Source organism: Ursus americanus, chromosome 14, assembly GCF_024610735.1.
Source record: "Ursus americanus isolate L20-20 chromosome 14, mUrsAme1.1.p, whole genome shotgun sequence".
Lineage (NCBI taxonomy): Eukaryota > Metazoa > Chordata > Mammalia > Carnivora > Ursidae > Ursus > Ursus americanus.
Genome location: NC_142140.1, coordinates 63361890 through 63375556, shown reverse-complemented (window position 1 = coordinate 63375556; position 13667 = coordinate 63361890). Strand labels below are relative to the sequence as shown.

Sequence of the window (13667 nt, the reverse complement as noted above, 5' to 3'; positions counted from 1 at the left end):
TCCCGTCTCACCCTGGCTTCCCGTCCTGACCGTGCTTCATCTCGTCCACCCTCTGAGCCCTGAGCAGACAAGTCGTCTTCCTCGTTATTCCCCGTCCTCCTCCCCCGTGCATTCTGCTCTTGCTCCCCCACCCAGCCACGAGCCACCTTCTGATTCGTGCACTCACAAAGCAGCCCTGACGGGACGTTGATATCCATGTGCATCCGTCACCACGCCGAGTATTCGACATGTGTTACCTTTGGCTTTTACTACAACTTTGTGGGGTGGATTCTGCCCCCGGGGTTTGGAGAGTACCGAAGGGTCGCACAGCCAGTAAGCGGCAAGGGAGAGAGAAGCCAGGGAGTCTGGCCCCGGAGCCCCCACGGAACCCCCAACTGCACAGCCTCAAAGGCCCGTCCCCAGGCCTCGGTCCTCCCGGGGTGACCCCTGCAGCCGGCCAGCCTGCTGTGATCCCCTTGCACCAACATGTGTGCCCTCGTCTGATGCACCCGTGTTAGTCTCGCCCCAGCAACAAGACTCACAGCTCCTTATTAAAAATAATTCTCTTAATTAACAGAACGTGTCTTACACCAAGGGTAACGTGGATATGCCCCCCTCCCATGTGTCACCCCCATGCTGCACTGACAAGGATAAAGTCCACGGTGCAGTGAGCCCCTATGTACCTGGGTCTCCTCCCCAAGGCAGCGTGTGCCGGGGTGCTCCGCTGTAGGAACTTCACCCTCCAAGGAGAACAGAGGTTCTCATCCAGACGCTGAAGGCAGACCACGTATCTGGCGCGATCCCACTGATAGAAAAGCAGTGCCTTGTATGGAGTGTTCTAAAAATAGCAGCACATCTCTTCCCTTGCCTCCTAGTTCAAAGCGAATCTGGAGAAGAACAAGCAGGGCCTGGAGACGGACAACAAGGAGCTGGCGTGCGAGGTGAAGGTGCTGCAGCAGGTCAAGGCCGAGTCCGAGCACAAGCGCAAGAAGCTCGACGCGCAGGTGCAGGAGCTCCACGCCAAGGTGTCGGAAGGAGACAGACTCCGCGTGGAGCTGGCCGAGAAAGCAAACAAGCTCCAGGTAAGCCCCGGGCAGCGTGGCACTGGGCCCTGGACGGGGCCCCTGCGGTGAGCACGCCCTTCCAGAATCCCTGGCTCGTTCAGTAACGCTTACGTGAAGAGTAGACGGCATGAGGGCACCAGGCCGCTCGGCCAGAGGAGCACGGGACTCTTGATCGCGGGGTCGTGAGTTCAAGCCCCACGCTGGGTGTAGAGAGAACTTAAAGAAATACCATTTTTAAAAACAGTAAAAATTAGGGGCACCTGAGAGGCTCAGTGGGTTAAACATCCAACTCTTGATTTCAGCTCAGGTCAGGATGGACTTGTATACAGCCAGGAAAAGCGATCCAGCAGATGAAGATTTGTGGGTGGGGAGAGATGTACGTTCTGTATTGCTGCGCTGTCAGACACCCAGAACCGCCCCGCGGTTCAGTGACTCACTGCGCCCACTCCCAGGACGCAGCGCGGTCCTGCTCCCGGCCGTAGTTCTGACAGTGAAAGGATAAAGGGGAAAGGTGGGGCCCCTGAGGACGCCGGGTGCGAGCTCCCAGCAGTCCTCTCGCAGGCAGGCCTTCCCAGCGCCCCGTTCCTCCAGGAGCGAGTTGCAACAGTCCGCGAGGAGTGCGGTCTCCCGGGGAAGCTCGTGGAGCCTGCCCAGCGGTTTGGTGGGGGGCTGCTTCCGTAGGACCCTCCGCCTGACACACGCCAGAGTTTCAGATCCCAGAAGGGAAGCAGGTGTTCAGCGTAACGCACCGTGTCTGCACAAGCCACCTCGGCACAGTGAGCCTTTCTATTTTAGGGAAAGGTGGGTGCTTTCTGGAAATCTAAGTTCCCGGATGCCTGCCACGAGCCAACTTAGCAAGCAGGCCCTTCTAAGGAGAGCAGTCTCCAGCCTCCTCTGTTAACTCTTTCCTGCACATGCGTCCTGCAGTAACGTGTGTGTTCTCAAAAGAGAAGGTGATAAACGGTATTAGTAACTGTCATCACGCGTTACCGTATGTGTGGCGGGGAGATGAGCTGAGCCTACATCCGGCTCCCTGCGGGCGTTCTCCCTGTCCATCCTCACACCGCCCCCTGGGTGAGTCTGGGAGCCTCAAAGAAGCTGAGGCGCTTGCTGCCCTCTGGCGCCCCCTGGCGGCTCTCGGAGCCAGAGCTGAAGGCTGGAGGTCTCCGTCCAGAGCCCTTCACCATCACGCTGTTGCCAAGACCACGGAGCCGTGGGCTCTCCAGAAGCTGTTGCCAAAATGAGTAGACACAGAATGTCATTGGCTGGAGTCACGTGTATAAATGTGTCCTCTGTGCGCCTCCCCTTTGCTAATATGACCGGGGGACAAACCAGAGTGAAGGGGGCCCCACTGTCCCTGAGGAAAGATTACAAAAGGTCTTATACCATGGGGGTTGGGGGGGGGGGTTACCACATTAGTCATGAAATCTGACCATAGGAAATAGCTGAACATTCATGATAAATATACACCACCAGATTTTTTAAGCTCTTAAACTAAATACTAGGAGGTGAACTTCTTTGAATCTCTGTAATAAAGTTTTCAAGTTCTACGAGAATATGAACGTACTGCCCCTGCCCCAGCACAGGGTTAATGCGTCTTAGTGTGGAAAAGGACCAAAACACAACACCTGATCTTAGAGCCTCTCCAGGCAACACAGCAATTCCTGGGAGGATTGAGTGTTCTTTCTGTCCCTTCAGGATAAAACAAGATGGTAAACCGGAGTTAGGAGAACCCCACTGCGCGTGTGGGCTCCACCGTTCTCATCGCCCCCATCCTTTCAGTAGAGACTCTGAAGTTGTCCCATGGCGGCTGGGGCTGTTGAGGGGCGGCAGACCCTCCGTGATGGGAGTCTTCCTTAATTGGGTTTGGCAGTTGCAGGATCACCCCCCGCCCCCGAGTACTGCTCTGTTTGTGTGCGTTTAAGAGTGGTGAGTCTGAATCTTGAACTCCTCGCAGAATGAACTGGACAATGTCTCAAGTCTTCTGGAAGAAGCAGAGAAGAAGGGTATTAAGTTTGCTAAGGACGCAGCTAGTCTCGAGTCTCAGCTACAGGACACACAGGTAATCGGGGGGGTGAGGTCCCCTGATGGCAGCTCTGCCGTGTCTCGAATCTTCAAGCTGGTCCCAGGATGGCTTTCTGGTCATCTCTGATTTTATGCTGTGCTCTTATTTTGAACCGTCTTGCTCTGTGGCGGGCCTCGCTGCTCAGGAACTCTGAAGCTCGTGCCTGGACGCAGAGCCCTTGGTCCCTGTCGGCGGGCATGCGGGCAGCCTGGGATGCGGCTCAAGCAGCCGTCCTACCGTGCGCTCAAGCGTCGCTGGCCGTTTGCACTGAGATTGTTTTGGCTGAAATTCCATGACCCTGACCTCACAAAGAGTCTCTACCGTAAAAGGATAGGTTGAAGCTTGTTAAATCTCGTATCGAAACCTTCCTTGGGAATGTCTTCAAGTCCAAGAGAAGTCAGGATGAGGACTCCAATGTGAAAATAGTGTAGTGCTTTTTTTCTTGGACTTTTACATCTTTGTATTAAATTTTCTAACTTTATGGGAACGTGCATTTCCTAGGTGCTGGGGATACAAACAAGGTCGGCGTAATTGGGGCTTTCACTGTGCAAGGCACATCGTGGTCAGCACAGAAAGCCCCCTGCATGCCTTTGAAAACTTTCAAGTCTGACAGGAAAGACACGTTTGCATTGACACTTTAGAAAAATGAGTCTGGCAGAAAGTATAAAGGACAGACCGTGGATGGGTGGCCTGATCCCTGCAGGGATCATGATGAGAAATGCCAAGTGCCTGAACTAAGTGGGGGCCAGGGGAGCAGAGAGGAAGGCCTGCCGAAGTGTGGAGATGCAGGAAGGGCGGCAGGCTGGGCCCCTGCGTGGACGGGGCTGCCATTCCTCGACGACCAGCGTAAAGCAGTATCTGTTAGGAGCGTTTGTAAAAGTATCGTGTGTGTTTCTGAGTCTTTTCCGCTGCTTAACGTCCCTGGGTATTGCTCACACGCCGAGGTGCCCTGCTGTGTGTGTAAGTGGTTTTGTTTTGGCGCCTGATGTAACCCAGCGTTGACCTGTCGTGCATGCAAACAGGAGCTTCTCCAGGAGGAGACTCGTCAGAAGCTGAACCTGAGCAGCCGCATCCGGCAGCTGGAGGAGGAGAAGAATGGTCTCCAGGAGCAGCAGGAGGAGGAGGAGGAGGCCAGGAAGAATCTGGAGAAACAAGTGCTGGCCCTGCAGTCCCAGGTGCGCGTGCCCCCCCCGGAAGCCGCATCGGCCTGGATGGCCCTGCGGCGCTGCGTCGTCTCAGCCGCACTGGGGAGAGTTAACTGGGTCGAACTAAACTGAGCTCGTGAAGTCAGGTTTTTCCCTTGACCCAGCCACATGCTGATGCTACGTGGGCTCTTAGGGTACCGGAAGCGTTTAAAATAAAGCCCTAGGACCGTGTCCACTATTCAAACCAATCATCCCTTTGTGGATTATTGGCTGAGAAATTCAGTTTCAGTCTCAGGTTCATTTGCTCAAAATCACACAGTGTTGATCTCGAACTCACTTTCCTCTTTATTCCTCCCCTGTAAACATCAATGGGGTTGTTTGACGCGGATCTCTCTTCCTGTAAAACCTAGCTCACGGATACCAAGAAGAAGGTAGATGACGACTTAGGAACAATCGAGAGTCTGGAAGAAGCCAGAAAGAAGCTCCTGAAGGACGTGGAGGCGCTGGGCCAGCGCCTAGAGGAGAAGGCTCTGGCCTACGACAAGCTGGAGAAGACCAAGAACCGCCTGCAGCAGGAGCTCGATGACCTGACGGTGGACCTGGACCACCAGCGCCAGATCGCCTCCAACCTGGAGAAGAAGCAGAAGAAGTTTGACCAGGTGGGTCCTCCGCGTCCCTGTGTCCCAGGCTCAGGTCTGGCAACACATCCCGTCTCCTGGCTTTGGTGGTTTTTGGGTTACAATAATCTCAGTTGAAAGCCGCATGTATCTATAAAAAGTTAGAAAAGGAGAAAAAAGAAAGAGAACGCCCCTCATGTCCCGGTGCTGTGCTTAGCAGCGAGTCAGACACACCGCGGGGAGACGTGGTTCTCCATCGTTCGTAGTAACCTGGCGCCTCCCGCCCCGTAGCTGTTAGCGGAAGAGAAGAACATCTCCGCCCGCTACGCGGAAGAGCGAGACCGCGCGGAAGCCGAGGCCAGAGAGAAGGAGACCAAAGCCCTGTCCCTGGCGCGGGCCCTGGAGGAGGCGCTGGAGGCCAAGGAGGAGTTTGAGAGACAGAACAAGCAGCTGCGGGCAGACATGGAAGACCTGATGAGCTCCAAGGATGACGTGGGGAAGAACGTGAGTAGCCCCGGGGACCATTCCGGGGCGGGGGGCGGGGGGGCAGGCGACTGCCCACAAGCGCCTGAGGGACCCGGGGAGGCCTCACCCAACCGCGAAGTGCTGGGTGGGGGTGGGGGGTGACGTCTCCGGGGAGAAGCTGTCAGATTCTCTGCGGTTGTCGGTTCTCGTAGTTCTCATGGCAGCACTGACAGGTGGGGAGGCCTTGAGGCCTTCACGGGCCCTCCCCGCCCTCCCCTGCGTCCTGGTGGGGGACGCTGAAGAAGGGATGTCCTCGGCCCGAGTCGCAAGTAGTCACCAAACACAAGTACCGCGAGGGCTGCTCAGATGGGGGGCCGGAGGCACCTGCAGCTCTCCCTGACCCCAGCTTTCCTGGTTGAGACCCTTCGTTTTCTCTGAAGGCTTCAGACGCTCTGTGGAGTCATTCACGGTCTGGAGATTTCTGCGATACGGTCCTTTCACCGCATACACAGTCCTCGAGAACTGTGATGATTTTTATGTGCCCCACGCCCCTCCCTTAGGTGCATGAGGTGTGGGGGATGGCAAAGCCAGGCCTGGGGCTCAGCTCTTCCCCCAGCCTCCGTTCTCAGCAGGAGAAGCCACTTTACCTCCTCTCCAGCCCACGTTCTGTCATCTGCCCGATGGACAGGACACGGCCCCCGTTTCATGAAGCTATGGCACATGCACTTTGAAAAGCTGAAGTCTCATTTTCGTAGATGTGGGTGCTCTGGCCCCCTCACAAAGGAGGGAAGACCATCCTACCTTCCTGTTGGGTCTCCAGCAACCTGGTGCCCAGGGCCCCAGCACCACAGGCAGGAGGCCACCCAGAGCAGAGACAGCCATGATTACACAGGGAAATGCAGAGCAAGAACGCCACAGTTGCGTTCGTTGTTTGGGGGTGTTTTTTTTTAATCAAGTAAGCTCTCCGCCCAACATGGGGCTCGAAGCCACGACCCCGAGATCGAGAGTCAAACGCTCCCCCAGCTGTGCCAGCCAGGTGCCCCGTTGCTTTCTTGTTCGTAGCAGTCATTCGCTAGAATGATCAACAGTCACACATTCGTTCCACAGACATTTCTTTTGTGCCTAAGAAGCACCAGACGCTGCGCAGACACCAGGGCCTCCTCACGCCCTGCCTCCCGCTGCCCCTGTGAGCCCCAAAGGGGAAATACGGCGCCCGCTGCCTGAAGGGTGTCTCAGGGTGGATCGGAGGGGACGTGGGGTGGAGGCACTTGGCCCAGAGACCCTGGTAGATCTCTGTGATGGGGATCTTTGTCCAGAGAAGGGTTAGGTCTCTGTTCTCCTGCACCCTGCTTCCCAGACCTAACACCTTAGTATTTAGAAGTTTCCACGTGCATCTTTGGCCCCGGCCATCTTCTCCACAGCAAGACGGGATGTCCTGGAGGACCTTTGACACACAGACAGCGGGCAGATGGCCAGTCAGCAGACGAGTTCCTCTGACACTGTGCTCGTTTCATTGTTCTTTGGCTTGTAAAACTCGTTCAGCTCAGGGGTATCGGAGACCAACTTAGTGATTAATGGAGCGTGTCAATCAAGAGCTCCGTTCTGTCCTCCAAACGGCACACTCCAAAATGAGGAGTGGCAGAGACCGCAGCAAGGGAGGTTAGGGTGTGTGTGACGTGTGGGGGAAGCCGCCCGGGAGGGACCAGAGTGGCCTTCGAGCCGCGTGGGGGCCTCCGACGGGAGAGGACCCAGATGGCCGTCCTTGTCCGTGCCTCTGCCGGGTCAGCTCCGCTGCTGCTTGCTGTAGGTGCACGAACTGGAGAAGTCCAAGCGGGCCCTGGAGCAGCAGGTGGAGGAGATGCGGACCCAGCTGGAAGAGCTGGAGGATGAACTTCAGGCCACGGAAGACGCCAAGCTTCGCCTCGAGGTCAACATGCAGGCCATGAAGGCGCAGTTTGAGAGGGACCTGCAGACCAGAGACGAGCAGAACGAGGAAAAGAAGCGGCTCCTGGTGAAACAGGTGGGTCGGAGGGAGCGCGGCCTCGGGAACAGGAACCTGCCTGTTCTCGAAGTCCGGTTGTGGGGCAGCGCCCTGCTCGTTCATGGCACCACATGTTAGTGGGAGTAACACCAGTGCGGTCGGTCGTTTGTTCTTCACAATTCAGTGCCCTCGTGTCTGACTTCCGGTTTCTCAAACCCACTATTGCTGACGAGGCAGGAAACTTGTCAGTAATTAGATAGCCTTTGGTGGGATCTCCAGAGAACACGCAGGTTCAAGTTCAGGGAGTCTTGAACGTGTGGGTGAGGGAGAGAAGCCATCCGCAGCTGACGAGGGGACTCGCCATTTCTGAAGTTCAGATCACAACTCCTCACGGAGCCAGTCCTCAAAGGGAAAAAAGCCAGACGATTCTTTTTTTGGTTTTAAAAAGTTGCCAGGCATTTAAGATTTGTATACTTTCCTGAATGTATGTCCGATTTCTAATTTATAAGTTCACTTTCAAAACTAATTGTGGGTATTGTGACAGTCCCTTGGAGTTGGTGGTATCAAGTGTTGGACCCGGGATCTGTTTTATTTTGTTATTTTCGTGGCACGAGTATTTAATATATTAGCCATTTCTTGCTAGGTAACTAATGACCTCAGACTTAGTGACTTACAACGGCACTTAACTCCCAGTTTCTGTGGGCCTGGAATTCTGAATCGATGTGCGGGGTGCGTCGTCTGAGAGCCTGACTTGGGCCAGAGGACCCATGACCAGGCTGGCTGCCCCCCCGCCCCCCCGCCCCCCCCCCCCAGCCCGGGGTCCTGGCCCAAGACCTCGGCTCCTTGCCGCAGGGCCTCTCCACAGGCCCTTGAGTATCCCTGCAAGAATTGTCACCTGGCTGTGACCTGTGTCCGTCACCTTGGCTATGAGCCTGAGGTCAAGGACTCCGCCTTCCCGCGTGCCCCCATGGTAGCCCGTGGGAATGGTGCATGCGAGGCGTTATGTTAGAGACCTCTCTGACCACACTTCAGCTCCTGTGGTTTTCTGCAGCAGACAGCTGCCACAGCGTCACTGCCTCCGATGCCAGGCCGCCTGTCCCTGCGAGGGCACACGTGGGTCTGGCCAGGCCTAACCCGATGCCGTCCACCAGGTGCGGGAGCTGGAGGCAGAGCTGGAGGACGAGCGGAAGCAGCGGGCGCTGGCAGTGGCTTCTAAGAAGAAACTGGAAATAGACCTGAAGGACCTCGAAGCCCAGATTGAGGCGGCGAACAAGGCGCGGGACGAGGTGATCAAGCAGCTCCGCAAGCTTCAGGTAGGTACGGCCGCGTCTCTGCCGGACATGGGGCGCCCATGTGGGGTGCACGGCACCCCCTGCCGGCCGGCCGCGCTCACAGGCCGCGGGTCCCGGGAGCGCAGTGCGGTTGTCGCCCTGGGCTGCACTGTGGGTCAGTAGGCAGGAACGCGGCAGTGCGTCCCTGTGTCTGCAGGGATGTGCCCCCCCCCCCCCCCAGCAAGTCTTGGACGGTGCTGGCGTGGTCAACAGGGGGAGCATCCGCCAGAGCGATCACGCTCTCAGGGCTCTGACAGCCTCTGGTGACGCTTAGCTTAGCCTGGAGTCAGCCAAGAGGAAGGCGGCGTTGGTCGCCCCCCTCCGGGGCCGTGGGCTTTAGTCCTCCTCCCGGTCTGATTTAATCCGCACTTCTGCTCAAACGATGTGCCAGTTGTCACCATCACCGTGTCAAGGGGATTTCTAGAACTCCGGGTTCTTGGGCCCTCTCCCACTTCTCTGGGGGTGGGGATCAGTCGGTTAGGGTAAAAGCTCTAGGAAATGTCCATTCTTTTGACCGTGATGATTCCACATCTCAAGAATGTGTGCTAACAAAATACCGCCATGAGAAGAACTATTTGTACACAAAGATCGTAGCTGAAGTGTGACGCTGGGGATGACGACGCAGTGATGGGGCCGGAAGGAGGAAGACAGCGCAGGCAGCTTCGTTCACGGCCACACACGTGGGTAGATGTCCGTGTACAAGACAGGTAGACGGACAGACATACTCAGGAAAAGGTTAAGAGGAAAAGTCAATCCTGGGCGACAGGTTTAGGAGTAACTTATGTGCTTCCTTAGACTTTTCTAAAACGCTAAGTACAAGGCCCTTATTTTGACGCGTTAATTACACAAGTTACGAAGCACATTGTAGAGAACATACGCGACATTGATTTTATTTACGTACCAGCTGCATGGAGATGGGATTCACAGGCCACGCAGCTTAACCGATTTAAAGTATTTTCAGTGTTTTTTAGTGTATTCACAGGGTTGTACAAACATCACCACTACGTTCGGACACTTGGGTTCCCTCTAAAAGGAACCACGCACCTGTTAGCCATCACTCCCCGCTATCTGCCACGTCCAGCGCTCATCACCCACGAGTCTACTTTCCGTGTCTATAGATTTGCGTCTGCTGGACACGTCTTGTAAATGGAATCGTAACCTATGTGGCTTACAGCTGCCTTCCTTCCCCTTTCCGTGTTTTCAAGGTTCCTCGTGCCGTAGCCTGAATTAGTACTTCTCAGCTACTGCGGATCACGCTGCTATGAACGTTCACGAACGTTTGTGTGGACATGTGCTTTCAGTTCTTAGGTATATACGTACCTAGGGTGGAAGTGCAGGCTCTGTGGTAATTCTGTTTAACTCTGAGGAACTCCAGCCTGTTCCACAGCGATGGTCCCGTTTTGCTGTGCGTGAGGATTCCAGTTTCTCTGCGTCCTCACCAGTATCTGCCATCAGCCATCTTTTACAGTCATCCCCGTGGGTGGGAAGTGGCATTTCACTGTAGCTTTGAACTGCATTTCCCTGATGACTAGTGATGAACATCTTTCCATTTGCTGATTGGCTGTTATCTTATCCAGGAAACATCTCTTTCAATCCTCGGCTAACGAAGTTCTCTTTAATAATGGAGTTGTGACATTTCTGTATGTATTCCGGATGCTTCTTGTAAGATAGAGGATTTCCAAATATTTTCTTCCATTTTCTAGTCTGGTCTGTTCATTCGCTCGGTGGTATGGTGTACGGTACAAATTTTCTAATTTTGATGGGAGTCCAGCTTATTTCTTCTTATGTTTCTGGTGCTTTTGTTATCAGATCTGTGTGAACTATTGCCTAATCCGAGATCATGAAAAGATATATTCCTAAGAATTTTATATTTTGGGATTAAGTCCATTGAGTTAATTTTTATGGTATGGTTTTTGATTTTTAAACCCAGCCTCATTCTTTTAGGTATGGAAATCTTGTTGTCCTTTCTTTCCCCCATTGAATTGTCTGGGCACTCCTGTTAAAAATCAGCTGACCATCAATGTCTGTGTTTGTTTCTGGACTCTGTTCTAGTCCATTGATCTATAGGTCTTTTCTTATGCCAGTATCACACTCTTGATTGCTGTGGCTTTATAAGTTTTGTAATTGGGAAGTGTGACATCTCTAGCTTTTTTCTTCTTTTTCAAGATTGTTTACTATTCTGGGTTCCTTACAATTCCATATGAATTTTAGGATCAACTTGTCAATTTCTGTAATGAGGGGGAGGGGAAGCCAGCTTGAATTTTGATAATGTGTGGACTTAGACCAGTTGGAGAGGACCACCGTCTTAACGGTGTTGTTTTCCAGTGCATGAACAGGACGGGGTCTCCATTTATTTAGCAGCTCTCTTCCCAGCGATGTGATAGTTGGTAGTTTGGGTATACAAGTCATGTATAAATTTATGCCTAAATGTTTTATTGTTTTTGATGCTTATAAGGGTGATTGCTTTCCTAATTTGGGGGATGTTTATCGTGTATGGAAACAATTGATTTTTGTATCTTATAACCTTGCTGAACTCGTTTATTCTTAAGGTAGATCCCTTAAGGTGTTCAATATACCAGGTCATAGCAGCAGCAGAAAAAGCTGGTTATTTTTGCTTAAAGCCTTTCTAATCTGGATGTCCTGTTTTTGTTCTTGTCTTGGTGTAATTGCTCTGACTAGAATCTCCACGCCCGCGTTAAACAGAAGTGGCAAAGTCAGACATTCCTGCTTCGTCGCTGGTCTTAGGGGGAAAGCATTCAACCTTCTGACCTTAACTAGGATGTTAGCTATTGGTTTTTCACGGCTGCCTTTACCAGAGTTGAGGGAGTCTCCTCTCATTCATTTTCTTAAATGTTTTTATAATGAAAGGGCGTTAGGTTTTATCCAGTGCTCCTTCTGCATTTATCGAGATGATCCTGTGGCTACATTAATTCATTTTCGGGTTTCAGATTAACCCTGCATTCCTCAGACGCACCCACTGGGTGTTGGGTAGAATGACGTATAAAGGCACAGCGGGTATAATTCTTGTTATATGCTGAGGGATTCACTTTGCCCCTGTGTTCATAATCTGTTGGATTTCTTGAGGATTTTTGCATCCGTGTTCATAAGAGATATTGTTCTAAATGTTTTCATGTGATACCTTTGTCATTTCCATGTATATTTCTATTCTCAATGGCTGGACATTACTATTAAGATCTGGAAAAGATAGGTTTAAAAACTAATAATGAAAACCACTCTAAAACCTTCTCCCTATTTAATCTTAGGCGCAGATGAAGGATTACCAACGTGAATTAGAAGAAGCTCGTGCATCCCGGGATGAAATTTTTGCTCAATCCAAAGAGAGTGAAAAGAAACTGAAGAGTCTAGAAGCAGAAATCCTTCAATTGCAGGAGGTGTGTCTACTTATTCATCCATTTGTTCAAGAAATATTGGCCCTTGAAATCTCTCAAAGAAATGTATCTTACTGTCTTGGTGGCCTAGAATAACTTCACGACCCATTTTTAGATAAGGCGCTGGACCATCTTACTGCCTCGGTACAGCAGCAGGGCTCGCTGGTCACATTCGACGCTGCTGTGTGTATATCCCTCTGCCTGGCCAGAGGCCGAGGGGCGGGTCAGCCTCGTTCCATGTGTGAGAAAAGGCAGTGGTGTTTAATAATGTTGGCAAGCGTCAGGAGCATTTAGCTCCGATGGTAGCGTTCTCAGGGTGCCTTGTTTTATACAGAAGCACCACGCGTGTGATACTTACAAGGAGAGATGTAGGTTTCATCGAGTTCCTCAGTGAATCATCTTGCGATCCATTCTTTCATTTCTCTTCTGCAAGTTCTCCGGAAGAGGGGCTGATGAATGGTTACCTAGGGTCTGGGGTTCTAGCAGCAGGGGGCACACCTGAATACGTACTCTGTGTTAACGGCTTTAGCGTGCCCCACAGGAACGGCACGTGCTCGGTGCGCACACATCGCTGCATGAACGGCGATCAAAACTTACTGCAACCTAGAAAGACAGGGCCAACTTCAGTTAAAGTTATTACCAGTTAATATGAAAAAAGGAAACTCCCAGACCCCCACCTAGAAATGCTGGCTTCGGTGTTAGCAAAGACAGCTACAGATGGGGGGGTAGAGCTTGCGAGGAGGGAGGGAATGCACTTGGTGTCAGGAATGGAGAAGGAACTGAAGACCAGGCGAGTAACACTGAGCAGACCCCAGAGGCAGCTCTTGCTGTGGATCCTTTTCTGTTTCGTGGACTGTTTTTGCTCCGGTTTTTATTTCCTTCGGATTTTTTTCTGACTGTTTGAGTTGCACACTCATTGATCTTCAGGCTTTTCTCTCGTCTGATTCTGCTCTGAGAACACGATGAAGTCCCCTCAAAGTCCTGTTCACTGTGTCCGGCAAAAATTCTGGGCTCTCGTTGCCATTTAAGTTCTAAATTTTTTTTTAAGGATTTTATTTATTCTAGAGAGCACTCGAGAGGGGCGAGGGGCAGAGGGAGAGACTCTTAAGCAGACTTCTGCTGAGTGTGGAGCCCGACAGGGCCTGAGCTCATGACCTGACGTGAAACCAAGAGTCGGCCACTCCACCGACTGAGCCACCCAGACCCCTAGTTTTTAATTTTTCTAGTCTCGATGATGCTTTCTTCATTATTCCATAAATAATTTTAAAAGTATAGTTTAAGTTTCCAAATGTGTGAAGTTTGGTTTTGGGGAGGTTTTTTGTTTTTTGTCGTTGATTTCTGTTTTGCATCATGGGTAGGAATGCTGAGAGCAGAGCAGCTTCAGGGCCTGGAATGTAGTCAGTCTTTAAAAATGCTCCACATGTGCTTAAAAGAACCCGTGTGGTTCGTGCAGCTGACGGGACTACGCCCAAAGGTGTCGGGGCTCTGGGAGCCAGGGTGCTACCCACCTACCCAAGTGTGCTCCCTGCAGCCCGGCGCCCTCCCAGCCTCGTCAGACAGTGTTCATTTCAGGCCTCAGACAAGGGACTGTTGCATTAGGGAGAACAGACCTCCCCCGGCCCCCGGAAAGC

The 13667-nt window shown here is 52.5% G+C and overlaps 1 protein-coding gene across 9 annotated transcripts in view; it reads left to right on the top strand.

Moving 5' to 3' along the window:
• Positions 1-13667, top strand: part of MYH10 (myosin heavy chain 10) — a 123964-nt gene that overhangs the window by 103415 nt on the left and 6882 nt on the right. For all 9 annotated transcript variants that reach the window (XM_045797281.2, XM_045797277.2, XM_087867596.1 and 6 more), the window contains 8 exons: positions 855-1061; positions 3001-3105; positions 4131-4283; positions 4664-4912; positions 5162-5374; positions 7143-7355; positions 8468-8629; positions 11911-12039. In XM_045797281.2, coding sequence (XP_045653237.2) covers positions 855-1061; positions 3001-3105; positions 4131-4283; positions 4664-4912; positions 5162-5374; positions 7143-7355; positions 8468-8629; positions 11911-12039 — 1431 coding nt within the window. The remainder of the gene's footprint in view (positions 1-854; positions 1062-3000; positions 3106-4130; positions 4284-4663; positions 4913-5161; positions 5375-7142; positions 7356-8467; positions 8630-11910; positions 12040-13667) is intronic.